General features: G+C 44.7%; 1 protein-coding gene across 1 annotated transcript in view; it reads right to left on the reverse strand.

The window, feature by feature from the left end:
- The window catches only part of CLSTN2 (calsyntenin 2), a 908,802-nt gene that overhangs the window by 503,871 nt on the left and 390,224 nt on the right, over window positions 1-14,707 (reverse strand). Inside the window, exons 3-4 of the mRNA XM_084901767.1 lie at window positions 2,593-2,788; window positions 1,640-1,848 (exon numbers count right to left, since the gene is read on the reverse strand). Coding sequence (XP_084757893.1) covers window positions 1,640-1,848; window positions 2,593-2,788 — 405 coding nt within the window. The remainder of the gene's footprint in view (window positions 1-1,639; window positions 1,849-2,592; window positions 2,789-14,707) is intronic.

Raw genomic sequence — 14,707 nt, forward strand, 5'->3', positions numbered from 1 at the left:
TCCCTGCTCTTCAGGAGGGACTCGTCACTCCCCAGATGCTAGTGTTTGCACACATAGACCCAATAGCTGATCATGGGGGAACAGAAAAATACAAAAGAGTTGTTCATATTTTATGAAGTGGTGTGTGTGTGTGTGTGTGTGTGTGTGTGTGTGTATGTTGTGAGATACGTGTCTGTATGGTAGGGATGGGTCACCCATCTGTAGGAAAAGCTATCAGAGAGCAGTTCTGACATGCTCTACTAGTTGAAATGACCTATTTCTTAGTCCTAAACCAAACGTTAATTGAAGTCTAGCATTTTCTATCTTATGTTTTTATGCACTGATCTTGTGTCCTACACAATTAGCATCTGGTAATGTCCAGGTGTGTAAATGTTATTTCCATGTATTTTAGCATTTTATAACTGCATTCTGTTAGGAATACTGATTTCCTCTTACAGGACACGTCACAGATGCCTGGAGGTCAGGGAGGAGGGTGTCTCCTTGGCTTCCTTCTTTCTGGAATCTGCTGCAGTTCTCGGGATGCAGAAGGCACTATCACAGGGTGGGTTTCTCCCTGGTCTCAGCATCGCGAAGCATTGGAATCACTGAAGACTTGCAAGCAAGTGATGAATGGCATTTCCCTCTAGGTCTTGGCTGCCAGGAAATTCAGAGCTAATTTGTTGCCCAGCAACCTTGATGCCACCTGAATTCGAATCTTTTATTTTGAATTTCCCCCCACTCGATGGTAAGCTCCATGTGGACAGGTCCATGTCTGTTTTAGATTCTACTCTATCTCCATTCCCAGTTCCAGCACTGTGCTTAGCACTGGATAAATATAATTCTTTCCAGAGTGGACGAACTTCAGGTTTTGCTGCTTTTGATCTTTGTGCAGTACTTAAGTCCTATTTGAAACAAAGGGGGTTAATATACATGTACCCACCATCTCACGCTAATAATTAAATAATATACTTGACAAATAATTTTCATTTGATCGATATCAAGTTATTGAAAATTGCAGTTAAAAGGGGCTGCGCTGATTGGGCCTCTGGCTGTCATGTTTACACCACAATGAGTTTTTAATTAATGGTGATGGAGAAATGTCCACCAGGCTTTATTAGGACTGTTTTTCTTTCAGGAAGTTCAGTTTGGGATTGGACTGTTGTGGGAGGGTTCTTCCATCCTTCATTCTCAGTAGGGTAGAAACTCTCAAAGGACTTTGACAAGACCTTTAAAGGTTCCTGAATGGATCTACAGCTCAGAAGGTGTTTCAGAAATCTCCACCTGCTCTTTGTTTAGGAGTAGGAAACAGATGGCCGTGTGAGGTGATGTTACAACTGGTTACTATGTAAGAAAGGGATGGCAGAGTTGAGGGCATGACTCACACCTAGATGACAACTGAAAATTCCACCAGAAAATTGAGCTGTGTGCAGATGAGCGTCCTTGTGAGCTCTATAGGCTGTGCCCTCTGAGTAGGTGCCTGGCTGAGCTGCTAGTCATGCCAGGACATCTCTCCAGAGCAGGACTGAGTTTTGGGCTATAGAGCCTAGATCAGGGATGGCCGGGAGGCATCTCCTGCTGAATACATTTAGACCCCCACTTGGCCTTCAAAATGGGGTGGGGGTGTTCTTTGCCCCTACTGGGGTCTTCTCAGGACACTCACCATTTCTGTCAATGGCAAAAGGGACATCGGTGGTGACAATCTCATAGTTGCAGATCTGGCTGTACTGGGGGGAGCAGTCCTCATCGACGGCCTCCACCTGCAGGATGCTGTCGTAGATCTTGCCCTCGGTCACCACAGCCTTGTAGGCGGGCTCTTTGAAGGCGGGAGCAAACTCATTGACATCCTTCACCTGGATATGGACCACGGCCCTGGAACCACAAGCAGAAAAGAAAAGATGGTGGTAAAGAATTGTACCCTCTTCTGCACCACCCATGGGCCCCAACACCAAGAAAATGGAGAAACCACCAACCAGTCAGGCAGTTGTTGCCTGGGTGTTCTGTCTGCCATCTCACTGGAGACCCTTCTACTGGCCCTCGCCCTGATCTCCTGTGATAAATCCACCTCAGAGCAACTCCTCCCCATTCATTGGCCTTCCTTGTCACCCTTGACAATAGCATTCCTCTGGACTGTCTCTCCTCTCCCTTATCAATCTGTCACCTGTCCACTCACCCCACCATTGAGTAAGAATTTAAGTACTCTTACTCTGTGTGAGTCTCTGAGTCAAAGTCCATAAGGGAGAGAGTTACAAGCCAACGTGAAGAGTGCCAGGACAGAAAGCAGCCTGTGGCATGGCAGAAGCCAGGGGAAGATCCCAACCTCCCAACAAGTCTGCAGGGCTGGGCTGGCTCAGGGAAAGCTTCCCAAAGGAAGTGACACTGCACTCAGTGCTGATGGTGGAACAGAGCTGTCTCCCTGGGAAGCAGAGGGTAGAGAGTTTTAAGTGTAGAAAGCGGCCGGTACTGGTGCCTGCAGTGGCCTAAGAGCTGGCCAGCAGCTGTGCAGGCCAGAGCACCATGGTATGGCCACTGGGTACCCATGTCTGTAGAGTAGCGTGTGACAGAGATGGTGGGCAAGAGTGGGACGGGGCCCAGGAGCTGGGTCAGGCGACTCACTTGTGTGACTTCTTCCAGGCCGTCTCCCGGGGCCCCGCGCCACAGTCGTAGGCCTGGATGATGAACGTGTACTCCTTCTGCAGCTCACAGTCGATGGGGCTCTTGGCTCGGAGCCGGCCCTCTCCGGATGTCTTGTTGAGCACCACAGCCTCAAAGGGCAGCTCCTGGCCGTGGATCTTGAACGCACAAATCTCGCCTGCAGAGGGATGAAAGAGGAGCAGTGAGCGGCCATCCTGAGAACTCCCAGACTGCAGACGGAGCTTCAGTTGCATCAGATCTACAAAGCTAACGCCTCCAGGCCATTTCCTCCACCCAGAACCGTCAGACCACAAGAGGCCTCCAGAGACCCAGCCCAACGTGTTCATTTCATGGATGGTAAAACCAAAGTGTTTCACACATGGAAGTGTCACCCATCAAGTGTATCTGGGAGAAGAAGAGGGAAGAGTCACATTTCCCACTTTTCTGAGCAGGTTTCCCTCTGCCCAGTTGGACACTAAAAATGTGCCCACATTGGTCAGTGTGTCTCAGTGGTTGAGCATTAACCCATGAACCAGGAGGTCATGGTTCAGTTCCTGGTCAGGGCACATGCCTGGGTTGGGGGCTCCATTGCTAGTGGGGGGTGTGCAGGAGACATCTGATGAATGGCTCTCTCATCATTGATGTTTCTATCTCCCTCTCTCTTCCTCTCTGATCAATACAAAAAAACCCCACAATTGTCTACAGTCAAAAGACAAATGACTGTAGAGGGAAGGCGGAAAGGTCCAAGTGTGCACAATCTTTGGTCCCGTGACCACCTCCTGCTACCTGGCCATGTGCGCTGTGAGCACAGATGAGCATCCCTGGCAGCTAGTTAGAAATGCAGGCGCCCAGGTCCCACCCAGACCTCCCAAGTCTGAATTTGTGTCTCAAAAGGGTCCCTGGTGGTTTGTGTGCTTGCCAACCACACTGTGCTACTCCGTCCTTTGCTCCAGGCTTACACACTCCATGTTGCTGCAGCCACATCCTCCCTGCCCCTGTTTGTCTCTCCACCCACCGCTTCCCTGTGGGGAGAAGGAATCTACTCTGAGTTGCAATTTTATTTCAAAACAGTGGGGGTGAGTCTGCGCGAGTTGTAGAATCCCTGTGGAGCCCGAGAAGCTAGCTTCTTAAAGGGTTGAACATGTTGTGAAATTAATGCATTTCTCCCCCTCAGCTGGGTTAATGTGTATTATAACTATTTCTCTGCATTAAAATGACAAAATACCTTCCTTGTCCCAATAGGTGGATATTTGTTTCTTGAAACCTGACTGCAAGTAAGCCCTGTGCTGCCTGCCTTGGGAGGTGCTGAAAATCTGAAACACACCCCCTTCTGTCTTGAGGGAGTTTACAGGTTTGTTGGGGAGACCATGCCTGCGTGTCCAGAAAGGCCATTCAGAGTGCAAAGGGAGGTGTGAGTGTCACGTGGCCTGAGCAGCATGGAGTAAAATGTAGGCTTGGTGTGCAAAGTGACACTGTGGCAAGGAGGGATAACATGACTGCATGCCTGCTCTGTGCCAGGTTCTGAGCTGTGTACCTACCCCCATGTAGGTGACCTCATCCACTCTCCCTAACAAACCTGCAAGGTAGAGGTTTTCTATCGGTTTGTACAAATAATAAAAAAGAAAACGGATCAGGAGGGGTCATTACTTGGTCAAGGTCACAGAACTAAAGTTGGTCTAAAACCAGGATTTGGCTCACTTCTAAGCTCATGCCCTATTTCACTGCACCCTCTCCAAGCAGCCCCGTAACTTTTATTTTTAATCCTTACCCAAGGATATGTTTTTATTGATTTTAGAGAGAGAGAAAGGCAGAGGGGAGGAGAGAGAGAAACATTGATGTGAGAGAGAAACTTCAATTGGTTGCCCTCCAAAAGCTCCCGGACCAAACATCAAGCTCACAAACTGGGTCTGTGTCCTGACTGGGAACTGAACTGGCAACTTGTTGGTGTACAGGATGACTTTCCCACCAACTGAGCCACTTGGCCGGGGCAGCCCCTTAATCTTTGAGGCACCCCTGTGGGGAATGCTTCCCGTCCCACTCTATATCCCCATTCAAGCCGCACTCAGGGAGAAATCTCCCGTTTTACATGTAGGAAGCATGCCCTGATCTCTTACTAACTATATTTTCTGAGACGGCCAATCGATAACAAACTTACCTTTAGGCTTTTGATTTTTATTATTTCATTGATCCTCAATTTCATTATGAACACTCCATTTTCACTCCATCCCCTCCTGGCCATTTCTCAAATGTAGTTGTGGGAAAATGGACAGGCGAGACAGATGTGGGCCGGGCTCTCAGAGGAGGCAGTGCTCCCGGGATCACCAGCATCTCCTCCCTGCCTCTCCCACAGAGCTCCTCTGCAGCCCCCGGGGAGGGAGGACCGGTTTCCTCCCATCCTCAAACTATTTCTGCTCAGAACTATCTGGGGCTTAACTGGATGAAGTTCTGAAGTGCCTGCCTTGTGATTCTATCCAAAGATCAATGCCAATAGAGGAGTATTACTACCGAAAATGTCCAGACCGGTTCTCGAACATTATCTGAAGTGCCCAACCACTGTCACGACTATAAGGCTAATCAGACCATTTCTCTTTGAAGAGACCAGTTAAACCAAAAATAAAAGAGGGCAATTTTCTGTTGGGAACACTTGATTGCAATTAAAGTAGTTCTCGAGACTCAGAAATCCTTCACCAGAGGAAAGGAGAGGAAGGAGGAAAAGGAGAAAGAGGAGGGGGGAGAGGAGGCACAGGGGAGGGTGAGATGAAGTAAACCTCGGGGCGACATATTTTCATCTCACTCAATTCAGCTCAGTTCCATTCCATACGTCCTGCGGTGCCTGAGAGCGGATTGTATCAGAGAAAATGACTGGAACACCTGAAGACGTAAGGACACTCCTAAGCACCCATCACTTAGTGGAAGGGACAGTCAACCAGGGCAACTCAATGCTCACCTAGTTTTCACCGGCTCAGACGGCAACAGAAATTGGTCCCCCTTGGGACAAAACCTGGAATTCATGCCACCCTCATTTATCCCACCTCTTCATCTGACACTTAGGTTCCTATTGCAAAGACTTTCGTTCATTTACTCATCTGTTCATTCACCTCATAAATGTTTATCAGGGACTATGTGCCCAGCAGTGCTGAAGAAAACCAGCCCAGCCCTGGTCTACAAGCTGCTGGCAGTCCTGTAGGGGAGGAAAATGAGCCCCCAGAGAATCACATCCCTCAGTGAAGCGTGGTGACTGACAGGTGGTTGGTGCTAGGGGAGTCCCGATCTGTCAGGCAGGCAGGCTAACCTAAGGATGTGACCTCAGGAGGTGACGCTGAGCTGAGACCACAGGGACAGACAGAGGGGCACAGCCTGGCTGTGAGGAAGGGAAGCGAGTGCCAGGCGGTGGGGCCAGCACACCATAGAGCGTCGGCAGGAAGGAACATATCGGGCCCTGAAGGGACATCAGGGCCAGTATGGCCGGCACAGAGGCAATGGGGAGGGGCCGGCTTCAGGGGGATGTGACCAGAGAACCACACAGGGCCCGGGCTCAAGCGGGTCCTGAGCTTGGTTTACATTTCTGCTGTCACCATCTAGAAAATCATAATTTTTATCTTTGAACTTTTGTTTTGTAAATGAAGTTGGATGGACGACAGAGCATGTTGTGAGCAGAGATGGGTGCAATGTGCCCGTTCAGTGTCCTTGCTGCCTCATTCAGGTAGAGCATTCAGGTTGCCCCCTGAGCCCAGCATCCGGGTGGACCAGATGCATGGGCGTTCAGCAGGACTCAGGAATAACAAGGTAAAAGCCTGTGACACTGAGGACCGAGTACATGGAGAGCTGACAGCCCGGACAGGCTATCCCTTCCATTTGAACCAAAATTGTTTAGGCCACAGAAAGAAGGCAGGGTAGTTTAAGAAACATGATCAACCAAAGAGCCCCATCCTGACCTTTCTCACTCCTGTTACTTCTCGGTAGTAGCCAACAACTTATGCTGACAGTGATGACAGACTGGAGAAGGAAAGATAAGACACCCCACAGTTCCTTTTCTGTTTGGGCTGTCTTTTCTACCTGTCAGCCAAAGGGAGTGCGTGTTGGAAGAGAGTGTGTACGTATCAGGAAGTGAAGTAAAAATAGTTGGGTTTGGTTTGCGTGGCATTTACGCTGATCTGGTAAAGGACTAAATGCATATGCATATGTGCACTACAGAACGCAATTCCTGTAATGTTCAGAGATTCTGCACAGCACTTCACTGCTCTTGTACTTAGATGGGACGCTGGCATTGCACAGTATAGAGATATCAGTGTTTAAATTCATGCTAATAGATTACAATTTTAATTTTTCTTTACTCAGAATAGCATCAAACAGCAAATTTACAGCACCACAAGTTGAGAGAGAGAGAGAGAGAGAGAGAGGAGACTGTGGATGAAAAGCCCCAGGATGGAGCCCTGGGAAGGAAGAATATCTAACGCTGCAGTTCCCAGTGGCAGGGTGTGGCACATAGGGCCATCTTGATCTTTTGGGAGGCCTGTCACTAGAATTTGTTATTATTAATAAAGCACTGCAGGGAGAGGATGATGCACTTAGAAAGGAAAACATCAGACTTAATGGTTTCCATATGAAAAGATCACTTTTAAAATATTGCTTTCCAACACACTTTCCTGGTTGGGAGAGCGGGTGTGCTGGGAATTGCGTGTGGGAATGCGACACCCCAATGGCCGTGTCCTTGGGACCAGCCATGAGAAAACGAGGCCAGCAGCTGCCAGAGCTGAGTGCTACCTAACACTGGCGGTGGCCGAAGGTGGCTAAGCTTCACCAGGAGGCCCCGTGAGGTCCAGATCAGAAGGGGAGGCCCAGCCTCCAGCTCTGGTGCCTCCAGATGCCTTTCCTCGGCGGTAACACGCCTCTCCACACACCAGCAAGCACTGATGTGGTCGTCTCTTAACTCCTCCCATAAGAGTTTGGGGAAATTTATGAGTGAATGAATTCATTGATGAATAAATGAATGACTAAAGCTGATCTTTAGAATATATTTTGTTCCTACCCTTGAATAGCCTAGAACTATGGACTGCGCTGATTCCATTTTTCAGATGAAGAAACTGAGACTCGAGTGATTACTTGGATAGTAAGGAGCGGATGAAGGACCGATGTCTGGATCTAAATGTGGCACCCTCTTCATTCTTTCAGGGGTTTATCACTGGGCAGCTGTGATGTTCTAGGACAGAACTTCTCAAAGTGCCATCGGTGAATCTCTGGGGTCCCCAGACCCTTTCTGCAGGGTCCACAAAGTCCAATTCAGCACCTTGTTAACACCAAGGCATCATTTGACTTTCCCATTTGTGCTGATGTTTGCAGTAATGGTTTAAAAACAGTGGAGAATGAAAGACAGCACCTAATTGCATTCTTTGCCACATATAGTCACAGAAATAAAAAAATAAAAAATAAGGCCAATGTCTCTAACGATGCAGTAAATATTATAATTGTATTAAGTCTCAATCCTTGGGTGCTTGTATCTGAATGCCTGTGTGACAAAATGGGAAGTTCTCTGGAGCACCTTTGTGTTTAGGTGCGCTGGTTTGTCTCCAGGAAAAGCATCTGTGTGATTGAAGACAAGTTGGGAGCTGAACTAGACCTTTCTCCGTGCAATGCCAATTTTACTTCAAAGAATGACTGACAGGCAAATTACGTTTATTCAAACTTGAGTGGGTGGTGCGCATTTTCCCCCGAAGTAAGCCTGTCACTTAACAGAAAAGAACTAGTAGCTTTTGTTGCCAAAAATAAAATCCAAGCTTTCAGTTTTGTAAAACTTGTGTCTGCCACCGTGAACTTGACAATTACATCAATACACCGGTTCTTTTCTGATGAGATGGATAATGATATTAATGAATGTGATTGTTCGAGATCACATAAGTTATGTCAGCTTTTGAAATGTGTACTTAACAATGAATCAATCAATAGCTTCCAAATGACCAAATGCATAATGTTATATAGTCACCCATGGGTAAAGGACTCATTCAAAGTGTGAAATGGACCAAAGAATTGCAGTGGAACGGCATATAGTAAGTTAATTCGTGTGATTTTAGGTTATTTATTGTGACTAACCTTTAAGAAACATTTACTTATGGAGCGTTGGTATAGTATCAGAGAAGAATTATCTACAATTACCTGAAAGATTGTTAAATACTCCTTCCTTTTCCAACTACATACCTGGGTAAGTCCGTATTTTTTTCTCCACCTGCTTTCACCTAAACATCATTATAGATTGAAGGCAGAAGTAGAGGTGGGGACCTAGCTGTCTTCTATTGAGGCAGACACTGAAGAGATTGCAAACAAGTATGCACTGTCCCTGCTCACCCTCATTTTATTTTGGAAAATGTATTTTTGGGGGGTCAAATTATGCTATATATGTAACTTGAGTTTATTATCGTTATTATGTAAATTAAGAAATAAGCATTGGAAAGCTTGTGTCTTGATTTCTAATATAGTACATATTGACAGCTATAACCCATATGAACAAGAGCTCTTGAGGGCCATTAATAATGGTTAAGAACAGGAAGGTGCCATGAGACCAAAAGGCTTGTAATTTCCCAACCGTAGTTTCCACACAGATGATTCGCTGTGCTGTTCCTGATGCTGGCAATGGACCCATCGCCCCTCCGAGAACTCCAACCTCAGAGCAACCCAATTTGCTGTGTAGCTCACGGCCGTGATATTTGTATGAGAGGAAGCAGACCTTGATATCCACAGAGTGCTCTTTACCCAATCACAGATGGTTAAAATCTGGCTCTGGAGCCAAATAGGCGGGGCTCACCTCCTACCCTGTGGCTAACTACCTGTGTGACCTTGGGCAAGCCACGTACCTCTCTGTGCCCGTTCCTCATCTGTAAGATGGGGATATACTGCTAATAGTTACCTGATAGGATTGGTGATTGTTGGGAGCATTAAGTGAACCCATATAAGCAAAGCACTAACAGTGCATGGTACGAAGTAATTACTTTAGGTGTTAGCTCTTATCACGGACTTTATGAAGAAAAGCAAGTCACACACTTCTGGCAAACTCCCTGTTTGTATGTGAGAACTGACGCGATGTTTTGCATGTGTGTCACATGTGTCATGAAAAGACCACCTGGCTCCTTGAAATATCTTGTACCTACCAGCCACAGCTTACACATATTTATATTCCTGAACATCACTAGCCAACATCTGCATCCTGGGCATTTGCCAAATCTCACCCAGGACTACTACTGCCTCATGGAGAGGGTTTACTTTGAGTGGTGGCTGCTTTTCGTTTGGTTTTGCTTCTCACAGGGACTAGGAGTTGCTAATGGCCTTGATTAGGCAAGAGTAGAGGATATTAAATATCCTGCCCTGGGCAGGTCAGTCATATCACCAAGAACCATCTCACCTAAAAAGGCTATCCTGCCCCTTGAGAAACACTGCACCTCAAGCATGCAGCTAGTCTCCAGGAGGAAACGCCAGGCCAGGTTCATGACCCAGGTTGGAGGACAGTGGTAAAGCTTGTCGAGGTTTCTCCAGACGGGTGAGGTCCCTCCAGAGGGAGGATGTCATGATCTGCTTTCAGCCACACACTCTGTACTCCTCAGTTCACACACTGGCAAGCAGTGGACACTGACTACATTGCGCATGTCTGGGCCGATGAGTTTTTTCATGTGTGTTCTGTACCTCCACCCTGAGTCATCAGCAGTCACTATGGGTATAATAAAATGGGAAAGGACAAATGCTAAACATGTCAAGAGGTAATCACGCTCAGCATAGCAAATTAAGGCTGAACGTAGAAATAAGTCTATACTTAAGTCCTGGCCAGTGTGGTCAATCGGTTGTGTGTTGTCCCATGCACTGAGAGGTTGGATTCCCATCAGAGCACATGCCTGGGATGCAGACTCAATCCCCAGCAGAGGGCATGCAGGAGGCAGCCAATGGATGCTTCTTTTTCTCAATCAATAAAAAAAACATACATTTTTAAAAAGAAGTAAAAAAAATCTATACTTAATGAAGAAAAATGGGCCGAAACCGGTTTGGCTCAGTGGATAGAGCATCAGTCAGTCTGCGGACTGAAAGGTTCCAGGTTTGATTCAGGTCAAGGGCATGTACATTGGTTGTGGGCACATCCCCAGTAGGGGGTGTGCAAGAGGCAGCTGATCGATGTTTCTCTCTTATAGATGTTTCTAGCTCTCTATCCCTCTCCCTTCCTCTCTGTAAAAAAAAATAAAATAAAATAAATAAAAATCAATAAAATATATTTAAAAAAAGAAAAAGAAAAATGGAAGGTAAGCCCTCGCACTTCCAGTAAAAACTTAAAATTTCCCAAAGTATAAAGGGAAGGGAAAAGACCCAATGGATTGTCACTTTGGCTGTTCCCTTGTGTGTCTGGGTGGCAGGGAGAACTCGGACCGGCCTCAGATCAGCAAGCAGGTGACCTTAACCTTTGTCCCAGCTCCTCCTTTCTGGACTGCGTGTCCTTCTGTGATTCATTACAGCTAAGAATATATCGCGCCTGATCACAAGGTGCCGTGAGGCTGCAATGACACACTAAAGGAGGAAGAGCTCGGGAAACAAAAAGGCCTATCTGCTTTTTATTATTATAATAAGTCTGCCCTCAAGCCTGAAGTAGCTAGATGCATACTGGCAACTTCGCTTGTTTCTATTAGAAACTAAAGATGGGGAGGGTGTCACCCTGCATGGCTTTCTGTCTTAACTAGTACTGAGCAAAGTAAAAATAGCTCTTTTATTTAAGAAGTCATTTTCCTAAAGCTTTATGCTGAAGACAAAATCCCCCTCCCTTGGGAAGATGAACATAACACGATTATTAAGTTGCTAAAAACCAATGAAGACAATGCATTTCTCATTCTTTGGCAATACTGGTTAAATAAGTGAATGATGTAACAACTAATATATGTGGTCAGAGACTTAAAGAGGTCTCTAGTCTCTGGGTCAGGCAGAGCTTGAAGACATGCTGGGCGGTCATTTGGTTTTGAGGGTGCCCAAAAGTCTGTAGTTAAAGGTACAAAAATGTGCTGAAATCATTCACTCAGCAGACCTTCCATGAGCATAAATAATACGGTGAAAAAAATGAGTGAATAATAAACATATGTATAATCAACTGCAGCTCACATTTACCATGCATTTATGATGAACCGGACACTTAAACCTGAAGTTAAAAACCACCTGCATCTCTATATGTGCTGACCTGCCTGGCCAGGGGGTGGAGATTGGGATGAATCAGAGATCAGATCTGTCTTCACAGATGGGAGAAGGAGGCAGATGAAGGGAGTTAAGTGCAAGAAAGTACTGCAAAGGCTGCAGCAGGTGTCTGTGCTGGGGATTGTGAGAACACGAAGGATGACAGAGATCAGTCAATTTCACCCCTAAATACTCGCAGAATCAGCTGTTTCCTGTCACATAGTCACACAAAATGGCGGTAGGTGCAAGAAGGAGTAAGTTTCAGCCTAAGTAGCTCTGCTTGAGACAAGACCCTGCCCCAGACAGGCCAGTCTTACGCCACCTAGGAACACGCTCACATCTTTCTCTGACAAAGGAGTTGAAGTGCTTTTATTGCCAGTAGAAGGGTAGTGCAGGTCAGTGCTCAAGAATCAGTCAACCTACATTCAAACCCTGACTCCTCACTTGTCATCTCTGTCACTTCAAAATGTTCATGTTTCCATACCTCCATGTCCCCATCTGTGAATCAAGCCATCTCCCTTCTATAATATTGTAATATAATCAGAATAGTACTTAAAAAAACCCAGAATTTACTATGGCATAAACTGGACTGAGTGATTTGGGAAAATGATATAAACTTAATTCTCATCTCAGCTGTATGAGAATGCCAGCAGAAAATGATGGGCAGACCAGATCAGACTGGTATGTTCCTGGTTCCACCATGGTACCCTGGCCAGGGTTAGCAACTCAGGCCTCCTACTGACCTCACTGGTTGATCATGAGGTGTCCACAATACTGGCCAGATATCAGATGGGAAAGAAGGAAGGAAGCCACATTGAATAGAACAGTGACTGTGTTTATAATGGTGGAATTTCTACTATTTTTAATAATTTTTTTTAAACCTGTGTCTCAAAAATTATTAGCCTGGATGCAATTATCAGATGGGACTAAATATCTTTCCCACTGCCAAGCAAAAACAGGGGCCAGTCAAATCAGTGTGGAGCATCTTATTTAAAAACAAGAGATCTCGTTTGCCTATAGCTGTTGGGTGGAGTTCAGTCAGATCCACCCCACAATCATTACCTGAAATCTGTCTTACTAATTCTTCCTTGTCCTTTAGAGAAAATAATGCACGTGGAAGTGCCTCAGAGAGTGAAAAAAAATCCCATCCAAATACGTGGCACTTTTTTGCTGTTCAATTGTCTTTATTAAGAAGATGTGTGTACGTGCGCACGTGTCTATATCCTGCAGGGAGGGTATTTTAGTAGATGCTAAGGGTCCCAGAAGCCTGAGATTCTATCCTTACTCTCTAGGAACTTACATTGGGCTTCACACACAGACCATATACACAGGACCAAATAATTAAAGGTGTTTGAGGTTAATGAGCGTTAATGAGTTCTTGAAATACAGGGGCTATTACAGCCTCTTCAACTTACCAGAGGAAGACCCAATAGTGAAATAAATTTGGTACAAATCATGCTCACAGGTAAAAACTTTGGAATCTTGTCTCCCTCTCCTCAGTGTCCAAACAGGGGTCTCACATGTGACCTCAAGATTGAACCAGTCAGAGGTTCCAACCCAAGCAAACCTGAAGGCTTTGTCTGTCCCCACCCCCACCCACCCCCAGTTTATATATTTATTTTCCTCTACTTCGTTCTGGGTTTTCTCATCGAAGGTGCCTAAGAACTCGAACAGGCATGGGATAAATTTCCCTTCAAAGGATGAGTGTTACATGCTGTGCTCTTGCACTTATCAATGTGGAAGCCACTAGCCGAAATGTCGCTCTTGAACACTTGAAATGTGGCTTAGCGTGACCAAGGAAGTGGACTTTTAAATTTTATTTAATTTTATAATTTTAAATTAAGAACACATATTCAATTCAGTTACCGAAAAACTTCTCAAAATGCTTGGGTATGTGAATCAATTTTGTTAACTATTAATTATGTGCAATATAAATCAGGTGTTTCCGATGAAAATTTAGAGCCTAAATTGAAATGTCCTGTAAGTGGAAAATACACACCAGATTTGAAAAATACTTTTTAAAGTGTAAAATTTCTCATTAATACTTTTATTTGATAACATTGAAATGAATAATTGGGAATGTGGCTGGGTTATATAATATACACTATTAAAATCAATTTTACCTGTTTCTTCTTATTAGTCTACTGTAGCTACTAGAAAATATATAATTGTGTATGTGACTTGAATTATGTTTCTGTTGGACAGTGCTGCTCTACATAATTAATAGTATACATCACTAGAGGCTAATTTTCCATGGAAATAAATGTATAGGGAGTGCATTCTACAATAACCATAGAATTGTCCTGCTTTTATGCTAATTTTTATTTCTCAGCATTACTCCTAATATTTAGAAGAATGTTTCCTCTTAAAATATCAGCCCATCTGGCCTTTTTCAGATGATTAAGCCAAATTTAACTCAAGTTCGCAAAGCCCTGATTGTCAGGCCTTGAATTAGCATTGCCTCTTAATGAGACCATTGTTATAAAGAAAAAAAAAATCTTGAAATTTTAATGACATCGAATATTTAAATAATCGCACATTGGTCAATTATAGAAATTCAGATGTATGCACTGACAAATGGTTTTTATTAATTATCAGCCAATACAGAAGTCTTCTGGCAATAGGATTCTAGTTTGTAATCCACTCAGTCATTGGAATTAAAAATGTGTAATTCTTTATAAAGAAAACTTTATTTTTAGAAAATAAAATTAACATTACATTAGTATTATATTAATAGTAAAGTAATAATTTTATAAAATAATAATTATATATCGCATAGCAAGTCATTATGTCAATATTCTTATTGCTCTTTTTCTAATTAGAGTAATTCAAACTCTCGCAAAATGTAATGCTCTGTGCTTGTTTCTCCACAAATGGGAGGAAAGAAAATGTGGGTTGTAAAATGTAGACC

The sequence above is a fragment of the Pipistrellus hanaki genome (genome assembly GCF_964339955.1).
Source record: "Pipistrellus hanaki genome assembly, chromosome: 13".
Classification (NCBI taxonomy): Eukaryota; Metazoa; Chordata; class Mammalia; order Chiroptera; family Vespertilionidae; genus Pipistrellus; species Pipistrellus hanaki.